The sequence below is a fragment of the Bactrocera neohumeralis genome, chromosome 4 (genome assembly GCF_024586455.1).
Source record: "Bactrocera neohumeralis isolate Rockhampton chromosome 4, APGP_CSIRO_Bneo_wtdbg2-racon-allhic-juicebox.fasta_v2, whole genome shotgun sequence".
Taxonomy (NCBI): Eukaryota; Metazoa; Arthropoda; class Insecta; order Diptera; family Tephritidae; genus Bactrocera; species Bactrocera neohumeralis.
The window spans coordinates 88,759,228-88,769,869 of record NC_065921.1 but is presented as its reverse complement, the minus strand read 5'-3'; the positions used below and the strand labels follow the sequence as shown (position 1 = coordinate 88,769,869).

At 40.1% G+C, this 10,642-nt stretch overlaps 2 protein-coding genes and 1 pseudogene across 2 annotated transcripts; all 3 read right to left on the bottom strand.

Moving 5' to 3' along the window:
* Positions 1-1,488: 1,488 nt before the first annotated feature.
* Positions 1,489-3,243, bottom strand: LOC126756132 (probable cytochrome P450 6a21). Its single transcript, XM_050468977.1, has 2 exons — positions 2,087-3,243; positions 1,489-2,017 (listed from the first exon to the last, which is right to left on the bottom strand). The coding sequence occupies exons 1-2, from the start codon at positions 3,189-3,191 to the stop codon at positions 1,593-1,595; spliced, it is 1,530 nt and encodes a 509-aa protein (XP_050324934.1). The 5' UTR covers positions 3,192-3,243; the 3' UTR covers positions 1,489-1,592.
* Positions 3,244-3,368: 125 nt separating this feature from the next.
* On the bottom strand, positions 3,369-5,268 carry LOC126756137 (cytochrome P450 6a2-like; annotated as a pseudogene).
* A 2,738-nt stretch (positions 5,269-8,006) lies between these two features.
* Positions 8,007-10,241, bottom strand: LOC126756127 (cytochrome P450 6a2-like). Its single transcript, XM_050468972.1, has 2 exons — positions 9,024-10,241; positions 8,007-8,967 (listed from the first exon to the last, which is right to left on the bottom strand). Exons 1-2 carry the CDS (start codon positions 10,195-10,197, stop codon positions 8,552-8,554), a joined length of 1,590 nt encoding a protein of 529 aa, XP_050324929.1. The 5' UTR covers positions 10,198-10,241; the 3' UTR covers positions 8,007-8,551.
* Between the last annotated feature and the right edge of the window lie 401 nt (positions 10,242-10,642).

Below are 10,642 nucleotides of genomic sequence, written 5' to 3'. Positions count from 1 at the left end.
ACAGTCACACGTTGACAGTGACGACTTGCTGTATCTGAGGATTTCCTCAATTTCACTCGCTGAAGAAGGTTCAGCTGGGAACCAGACGCGAGACCTATGGCAAAGCGGAAGATCGGCTCTTTCCGCAGCCTCCAGCTTGACTCCCTTCCATACCCCACCCGAGAGACTGCCTCCTTATATAGAACAGTCGATCGTTCATTGGCACATCTAACGACTATTCTCACTTTTTGGGTGTGACCCAGGTTTTCCTCTGGCTACCTTTAGGAAGACTAAAGTAATAGCCACCGCTGCTCTTTTCCATTCCTCGCAGGAGATGTCACCATCCTCCGTGCTGCGGTCGAACATGCCTAGCTAGGTTGAGCCAGGGTTTTTAATGATTTCGCTAAAGTTGGTGCAGCCCCATTCCGCATTTCTTTTCCAAGGGAGGCTTCTCCCTCATGCGACCTTTGGTTTCACTTACGTCCGTTCTTGCTCTAACGTCGTCGCTTTCCCTCAGCCCCTTCTTGGCTCACTCGAATGCATAAGCATGCTGTTCCACGATTTTGGGTGCTAAGCGGTGGTCTGCCTTCAGCTTCCTAGCTATCGCTGTCTTGCTTATGTCTCCCGTAGAGCCCTTCATGAGTCTAGCAAAGGTTCCTTTGCTAGTGCTAGCAATTCCGCCGCTTATGAAGATAGAGATTTCTATTGGAGTATCGGTATTGCTGCATTTCGCCAGCGACAGTACCGTCGCCTCAGGAGCAGCATTCCCATCCGGGACAGATCTGGGTATCGGTTTCGACAGTCCTTCCCCTCCCTGTGTCAAATTTCCGTCAACGTTTGTCTTATTCTTGTTAGTGTACATGCAAATAAGGTCCCCACTCAGAGTCGCTATCCGTCCCCCAAAAAAGATAGTCACATTTAATGGTCCCAATGGCGTTACTCATGATGCACTAGCTCGGAGGCGACAACATTTCAAGTCGTTTACTTCTTGCTAACAGATATTCGCTTTGCAGAGTAAAATAATACGTTGATGAACCAGACGATTAAAGCACGCGTTAAGCTATCACAGAGAACTTCACACCAGTGAGAACAAATCAATAATTTACTGTTTATCTATAATTTTTTAAATTCTAAACAAAGTCTATTGAGTTTAGTCGCATGTATTCTCACGAAGTTCTCTCAACAAACTAGCTGACTCCTCTCACAAATAATGTAAAGCTAAAGCAGTAAGCAACTTGAAAGAGTGCAATTTGTCTTAATGGAAATATTACTATTACTGAATGAGGAGAGAACAATGTTACCAAACACTCAACGCTCAGCAACATACAAACGTACACAAAATGTAAGCAACGGCAAACAGTTCTCAAAGCTTTTGAAATACTGCTGCCAAGTTGTAAATAAAAGATGACATGGAGCGCAATGTCAACCACAAACTTGTTTTACAAAGTAATATACTAATAATATGAGAACGAAAGCTTCGCATTTCCTTGGCAATTAAAATAATATATATTTATTGAAAGTTTGCGCTTTAATTGACAGCATCTGCATACAACAATGTAATCAATCTTCAATTATACTTAATTGTACTTCCAAAGATCACCACCTCGATCAGCTCAAGCAGCCAACTTTTCAACGCTCAGGTAAATATCACCCTCAGCCAACGACAGAAAAGATTCCTTGCTGTATTTAATGGGGATCTGTGTTTTTTCGCTAACACTAAACTTGAAGTTCTTCAACAAGTAAGCCAAGCCAACTCTTGTCTGCATAAGACCGAAACGCAGCCCAACGCAATTACGCGGACCATCGCCGAAGGGCAGCCACTCAGTGGAATCGCGCAGCGCCACCTTTTCGGGCGTAAAGTGGTCGGGATCAAACTGTTCCGGATTGGGATAGTAATCCTCGTCATAGTGTATACCCACAGCCGGGATTATCACAAACGTGCCCTTCTTAATTTCATATCTGGGTTGATCGGGCACTTGATAGTCCTCCAGACATTCCCGCACAAGCATGGGCAATATTGTATGTTTGCGTAGTGTTTCTTATTGAGACATGAATTATTATTGAATTCTTAAGCCAATTGCATTAAAGGGAATAAGTGCGCACTTACCTGATATCACTTGGTTCAAGTAAACCATTTCGTTCATACATTCATAAGTGAATTCACCGTTATGTTTCTGCAGTACTTCAACAACTTCCTGTCGCGCACGTTGCTGTATGTCGTCACGCTGTGCCAGCTCGTAGAGCGCAAAGCCCATGGTTGTCGACGAGGTCTCAAACCCGGCTACCATAAATACAAATGCTTGCGCGGCCAACTCTTCAACGGTTATATTCGTCATTGCCTGACCGTCCTCTGACTTCATCATTTTATTATTTTTCAAATCCAACAGCATATCGAAAAAGTCATGACGTTTAATGTTATTCCCTTCGCGATATGCAATATTTTCATGAACAAGGCGCATGTAGAAGTCCGTTATGTGATCGGGTGTTATTTTAATATGTAAACGTCGTGACAATTTGGGAAATAGAAGAATTAATGCCATCGCTAATGGACCATGACGGTGATCTGTGAACACACGTCTACCCATCTGACGGAATGGGTCATTGGGATTCTTCAAGCTGTTACAGTCGATGCCAAAAGCGCATGAACCAATCACGTCAGCGGTGTAGCGCCCAAGAGAATCGCGCACTTCTAGTGTAGACCGCCGTTTACCATTCACGGCCTCATTATATACATTCACAAGCTCTGCGGCCACTCTAGTAACTGTCGGAAACATTTGTTTCATTTTGCCAGAAGTGAATGTTGGTGAGAGCTTATTGCGCATGGCACGCCATTTATGACCGTCCAACGAAAAGAGATGCCCTGAGAGTGGATCATCATCTGGATTCGTATAGAAGCCGCGATCGGTGAACTTATTGAATTCCTTGATGAGTATAGCTTTAACAAGGCTGGTTTCCAGTACAAAAACTGCAGGACGATGAAACCAATAGAAACCACAAAACGGTCCCGTACCTTTGAATTTACTATACGTGGAACGTCCTATATCCGCGAATGAACGTGTTTTGAGCATTCCCACCAAATTTCCCAGCAAATAGTTTGGCTTATCGCACGCGATGCCAAGATCCTGCCAAGTATTCATGCGCTTCCGAAACCAATAGGCAAAGTAACCCACAAGCCCCAAGACTATGAGTAATAGAATTTGCGTTATTGCCATTTGAACGAACGAGTGCTTAAAACACGAGCATTCCTCCGTCCAAAGCAAATGATGAACTAACGCCACAAAAATTCATTGAGCAGTCAAGCAGTAGAAAGCTTATGTTGAGCAGGTTCTCACATGCACTTTCTGTCTCTCACACTTCGCCAATATAAAGAATGAAAAAAACTACGCAGATAGCTTGATAAGTACTGGTTGAATACTTCTTGATATTAATATCAGAAGAGATACGTGAACTTAATACGTATATCATCATATAAATATATCACAATATTAATACAATTCATGGGCAATCACATGCTTATCGAGAAACAAGTTTGCCGAAATATTAAATTTAATGATTTAATTAGAGTTTTCCTTAATTCTGAACTAAAAATTAACTGAAGAGAAATCCATCGCCTTAAATCGACTGTACTTTCAAATGGATGCCGCTTTTGGTAGCGTTTATAAACTGCTTGGGATTGAATACCAAAGGAATCTCAGTCGCCGGGGAGGTGCTGAAGTCAAAGTTACGTAATAAGTATGTCAGGGCGACGCGAATCTGCATTTGACCAAAACGCAAGCCGATACAATTACGTGGACCATCGCCGAAGGGCAACCAATTGATGGAGTCTCGTGATTTCATTTCCTCCGGTGCAAAACGTTCCGGGTCGAATTTTTCGGGATCCGGGTAAATCTCGGGATCATGATGCATTGCCATTACTGGTATGAATACAGTTGTATCTTTTTCTATCACATAGTTTGGATGTCCAGGCACAACATAATCGGCCATAGCCTTACGCTGCAAAAGTGGTACTATTGGATTCTTACGAAGGGTTTCTAGAACAATAGAAGAAAGTATGTTTTGTTATTGTATTGAATTGGAATACACTTTTGTATTACTCACCTGCTACGACCTGTTTCATATAAGACATCGAATTTACACATTCATAAGTCACCTTACCGCCATGATGTTCAACCGCCTGAAATATTTCTTGACGTAGGCGCTTTTGAATGTCTGGATTTAGGGCCAATTCATAAAGTAAAAATGAAAGTGTCGAAGATGATGTCTCAAAGCCAGCTACAAAGAACACAAACACCTGCGCCGTCATCTCCTCCAACGTAAGCCCTTTTTCCTCGTTTTTATCGTCGAACTTTAGTTTTCCTTTGTTTAGCTCCATCAGAATGTTCAAAAAATCATTACGCTGCACATTATTCTTCTCTCTATAATCAACTGCTTCACGTACAATGTTGAAGAAGAAATCACTTATCGCGTCCGGTACTATACGAGCATGAAGTTATCGTGCCACACTCGGAGCGGCCAATATCATGCTATGAACGAAACGAGAATGCCTACGTTCGGTAAAAGCACGACGACCCATTTGACGGAAAATAGAATCAGGGTTCTTGAGACTGTTACACTCTATGCCGAAAGCACAAGATCCAATTACATCAGTGGTGAAACGTGCTAAAATTTCCTTGATCTCAATTACGCTACTCTTCTTGATGTCGCCATTTAAGGTTTCAACGAATTGCTCAGCCACCGAAACCACAGTAGGAAACATGAACTTCATTTGACCAGAGGTAAAGGTGGGTGTAAGTTTTTACGCATCACGCGCCATTTCTGACTTTGTAACAAAAACAAATGCCCAGTTATGGGATCATCTTTCTCGTTGACATAAAAGCCACGTTCACTGAAGTTGTTAAAGTCTTTAATTAACACCTGTTTGGTCAACTCTGGTGTGAGTACAAGGACCGACGGCTTTTGTAGAAAGTAAAAACCGCAAAAGGGACCCGACCCCAAGTGCCGTCTGTACACTTTAGTAACGGCTTCGGCAATAGTCATGGTCTTTCCAACACCTTGTAGATTTCCATGAATCCAATTTGGCGAATCATGCGGGATGCCTCTCTGTTGCCAATATGTTAAGTTACGATGCGCTATATAAATGACTGCGCCAACGGCCGCCAAAATAATGCTCAACAAAACTTCCGTCACTGCCATTTTTTGCTTCACACTTTCGTCGTAGATTCTGTCGCCGTTCTATATGCAAATTTGACTGTACAAGCTCCGCATTGAGCACCAACTGATGGTAGTTCCTCGTGAGTTCAACATTTATAGTAAAGAATACGACTAATACAAACATTACTAGCTATCTTCTTGTCAGTACAAGTTGTATCCACTCATAAGGCATACATATGTATGTTCTACAACAGCTTTAAAAGCAGTCGTGCGCGATAAGATTATTACGGATGCAACTCATTTTAACGTGACTTTCATTTAATTCGAGTATTTTGTATTTCTCACTAACATATCGTCCCCTAAATATAACAATAGCGTATGTGCTCATACGCCATTATTTTTTTATTGCATATTTAGAATCTCCATCATTGATTCTATGTCTGGTCAAAATTTCGTCAAATTCTACTTCCACAAAGTGGGTCAAAATGTCATTGGAAAAAATGGTGTATAATTTCATGTTCAAAAATTTCGTTCAATAAGTGTATAAGCTCATATGCGCTATTTTGCTTGAAATTGCCACTGCAAAGTTGTTAAAAGAATAATAGTGTATGCGCATTATACTCCATTTTAGCCTGTAGAAATGAATACAATTTATCAAAACTTTAACTCATACAATAGCTTATAATAATGTACACTATTTCCGACCATTTCTATACTCCACATAAGCTGTTTTATTTTCAATACAAATTCGAAAGTTTTATCAGAAATTTACAAGAGTAGTAGCCTATGCGATTTTTACGTTGTTTTGACTACTCTCAAAGCCAAACAGGTATGCAAGAAGTTTTTTTTTTTAAATACTTTGAACTTGTCAGACGGCGCAATATCTGTGTTAGCCAAGAAGATGTGCCAAAATGAATTTACTGATAAGAGGGGTCAACATGGCCACCAGAGAAAATTAGACGAAGAGACAGTTGCGCATATCAAACAGCACATCGAGTCATTTCCAGCCGTCGAAAGCCATTACAGTCGAGCAAAAAGTCAACGACTTTATCTTGCCTCCGACTTAACAATATCAAAAATGTACGATTTATTCAAAGAACTCCACCCGGACGCTATCATTAAAGAAAACGTTTATCGCCGGATATTTTGCATGAATTATAATTATTCTTTCCACCGTCCGACTCATTTCAGAAATCCTATGATGAACACATCTTAAATAAGACAAAGGCAAGAACTAACAAGCAAACTGACAAGGAATCAGCTAAAAGTAACAGTAATTTAAAAGTGTTTACTTTTTACCTCCAGTCAGTGTTAACGACTCCTTGTAGCAACGTAAGCGCGATGTATTACAGTCGAAAGTTCGCCACGTATAATAACACATTTTACGACATTGCCAGTGGAGAAGGTTACTGTTTTCTATGGGATGAAAATCAGGGTCAACGAGGATCGGACGAAATTAGGACCACAATATGGAAAATGATGAACTCGTTAGACGAATCGGTAACCGATGTTATTCTCTACTCAGACTGCTGCGGGGGACAAAACAGAAGCAGGTTCATTGCTACTCTATTGATTTATATCAACAATACCTTGAAGCTTAATTCGATAACAATTACATAAGTACCTCCAAAGCGGACACACACAAATGGAAGCAGATTCGATGCACTCTGCAATAGAACGTGCGAACGGCTCGCAGTCATTTTTTTTTAACTTACGAGGTGGAAACAAGCGAAATTGTTTAAATGAGCCAGATGTAGCAGAGGAAGAGAATGAAGACGAATGAATTTCTAGTTATTTTTGATTTGCGCAATGTATACCTTCATTTGTCATAATTTTTGTTTATCGTAACCCAAATTGGAAAGTAATGAATAAATTCCACTGAATTAACAAAACTATGAATTAATTACTGTTTTATAATGTTACAAATTGATATATTTGAGATCAAATCTTTTAATAAAAATACCGTAAAATTATTGAATAAAACAGCGTATACCATACAAAATAAAATAGTGTATCAGATACATCATACGAATTCCTTAAAAAATAAAATGGCCTATATGGAGGACTTGCGCTTTGAATAACATAATTATGGTCTTAAAGGATGCGTAGAATAAAGAAACTTGGAAAATTTAAAGACAAGAAACGGTATAATGTACTCATCGAAAAATCCACTATGAAGAATTTTTATTTACCGCGATATTGAGGTTTTAATAGACATCTGATTTGACAAAAACTTTGAACTCGATTTTCTCAAAACTCAAAAAAAATTATACGCTATTGTTATATTGAGGGGACGATATAGCATAGCGTAAACAAATTTTTGCAAGTCATTTTCTGTCTATTATCTATAGAGTTGGATAAACATATTTTTGCCGTACTCTTCTGCACCTCAGAACGATTAAAAATGGAGCAAAGTGAGAACCTTAACGGTAATGTCAAAATAATACAGTTTCGTACAACTTCTGCATGAAATCATAGTTGCAGCAATAAAAAATATGGTAATGTCGTTCTTGTTTTGTAGAATAAAGGCGAATTTGCGAATTAGTTCTTCAGTACGTTCGTAATGCCAAATATGCCTCAACGTATTATATTTACATCGATCATTACAAATTCTTCTTCTTCTGTACTGGCATAGAAACCGCTTACGCGGTATATAGCAGCACGGGGAATTCCTATCGTCAGGCATGCTTTCGTCCGACCATATTCTACAAAGAAGCTGATGCATGCTCCTTATCAGTTCTTCGCTGCCGTGTTTGAGCACAGAGCTTATTGGCAGATATAAAAATTGGTAGAGATTTTCTTCTCAACTCAGTGAACTCCTGCCGTTACTAGCACCCGAAAAATATGCCTAAATATTTTCCAATAAAAAATACGAAATTTATATAATTTTTGGTAAAAATCTCAAATACTTCTTTTATTTTTGTTTTCATACAATATAACAATGAAAAATAAAATATCTTATGAATAAAATATTATGTTGATCAACCAAAAAGTTTATATTTAACAACAAACTTCATTAAAATCCAAATCCAAATACGAATTCGTGTCTAAGAGATTGAAGAACACCTCAAAGCCTTAGAAACCACAAATACACTGGCAGTCGCGGATTTAATAAAAGTCAGAAAAAAAATTAAATAAACTATGCAATATTTTCAACAATTTGTATGCAATAGTATCACATTTACCGTTAACATTTTGTACTTATTTTTCGTACACAGACTGTAAATTTGCAAAAGTATATATAATACACAAATATAATCACCTCGTACAGGTATTAGGAAGATGCCATTAAGTCCATGATAAATAAACTTATTTTGGTCAAAAAACGTTTTTTAAGAAAAATATAAAACTACTTTTCCAAAGACGCTTTTGGTAAACTTAAATGCTAACAACTTCAAACCACACAAACTAATATTATGCACTAAATGCGTTCCACTCTCAAAAAGATGCCGTTTCTGGGTATAATTGAAAAAGATTTGCTAACCTCTAGCGGCACATCGGTTTGTGCGCTCAGAGAGAAACGATACTTCTGCAGCAAAAAAGTGAGAGCGACGCGAATTTCCATATGACCGAAGCGAAAGCCAATACATTTGCGCGGCCCATCGCCAAAAGGTAACCACTCAACCTTGTTACGAGCCTTTACCAGCTCCGGTGTGAAGCGCTCTGGATCGAATCTTTCAGGATCCGGATAAATTTCGGGGTCATAATGTATGCCGACCACGGGTATTGTAACTAATGTGCCAGCCGGTATAACGTACTTTGGATTGCCGGGCACGACATAATCATGCAGAGCTTGACGCGCCAGATGCGGTAGTATCGGGTACTTACGTAAGGTTTCTGTGAAATGTACACAATCACGTATTTATTAACAAACCCTATTAGCAAATACGTACCTGCTATCACCTGCTTCATATATGCCATCTCGTTCAGTGACTCGAAGCACAGTTCGTTGTCGTGTTGACATAACGTCTCATTGATTTCGCAACGTAGGCGGTCCTGCAGCTCGGGTTGCATAGCCAGCTCATATAGAGCAAAAGAGAGCGTCGATGATGACTTTTCGGAACCTGCAGCAAAGAAGAAAAACGCTTGCGCTGTCATCTCCTCCACAGTCAGACCCTTAAATTCATCATTTTTATCATACCTTAATTTTGCACCCTTATTCAGCTCCATCAGAAGCTCCATGAAGTCATTGCCATGCACATTGTACTTCTCACGATACTCCACATTCTCGCGCACCAAACGCATGAAAAACTTCTCTATGTCCGGATGTATTGTAGCCATATGCAGCTTTTGCGCCAATTGTGGGAACCCTTGAATGAGCCCGGACACTAAGAGACCATGACGACGATCGGTGAAGATGCGTCGCCCAATTGCACGACACTCAGCATTTGGATTCGTCAGACTATTGCATTCAATGCCCAAAGCACACTTGCCAATCACATCGGTTGTGTAGCGACCCATCAGCTCTTTGACTTCCACATTGGCGTTGCGCTCAATCAGCTGATCAAGCGTACTGATCAATTGCTGTGCGATATCGCGCACACACGGAAACATGCCACGCACTTTGCACTCGCTAAACGTTGATGAGAGTTTACCATGCAACACATGCCATTTTTTACCATCGACGAAGAACAGATGACCCGTTAAGGGATCGTCTTTCTCATTATGGAACAAACCACGATCACTGAAGTTTGAGAAGTCCTTAATCAGTATATTTCTCACAAGCTCTGTATCCAACACCATCACAGCAGGGCGTTGAAAGAAATAATATCCACAGAAAGGACCAGTGTGCTTGTAACGCTGGTACATTGAACGTAAGATATCCGAGAAGCCATACAGCTTGGTTAAACCACGGAAACTGCCATACAAATAACTGGGCTTGTCGTGTGGTATGCCACGTTCCTGCCAGTAGTTCATGCGACGCCAGAATAAATAGGTCATCGCCGACAGCAAAGCCACAACGCTGGCAAAAAGCACAAGCGTCAGAGTTATTGTGAAATTCAAAACGAACAAAGTGAATATAACCATCTTCCAAGTGAGTATGAAACTTAAATTAGCTGTGTACATTATAAGCTGAGCTTGAACACTAACTGCGCATCGAGTCGCGCAGCATGCTTATATAGCGTCGAGAAGTAGGCGTGCTCTGAAGTAAATAAACACGAGCCCGCTCGTGGCTGGTGTGCGACAGCTGTCTAGCATTTTGATAAGGTTCTTAAATAGATAACGGCAGTCGCAGAAAGCAAGTGAGTTTGTGCGCAACCAACTGTCGACTGATGAGGGTTCGCAGTACGATGAACTATAAGAAATGAAAATATATACTATGTACCATGAAAGATTGGCTCATAGACGTTCGCGGAACTTGGTACCATCGATCGGTTACTTAAGGATTATCTTAGAGAGTTATAACTTGGCGAAAAAACATTTTCACTATTATTCAAAAGACCCCATGTATCGGCTAATATCGATCGCAGCCAACACATGTAGAAAATGTCGTACAAACTTAACTATTAGT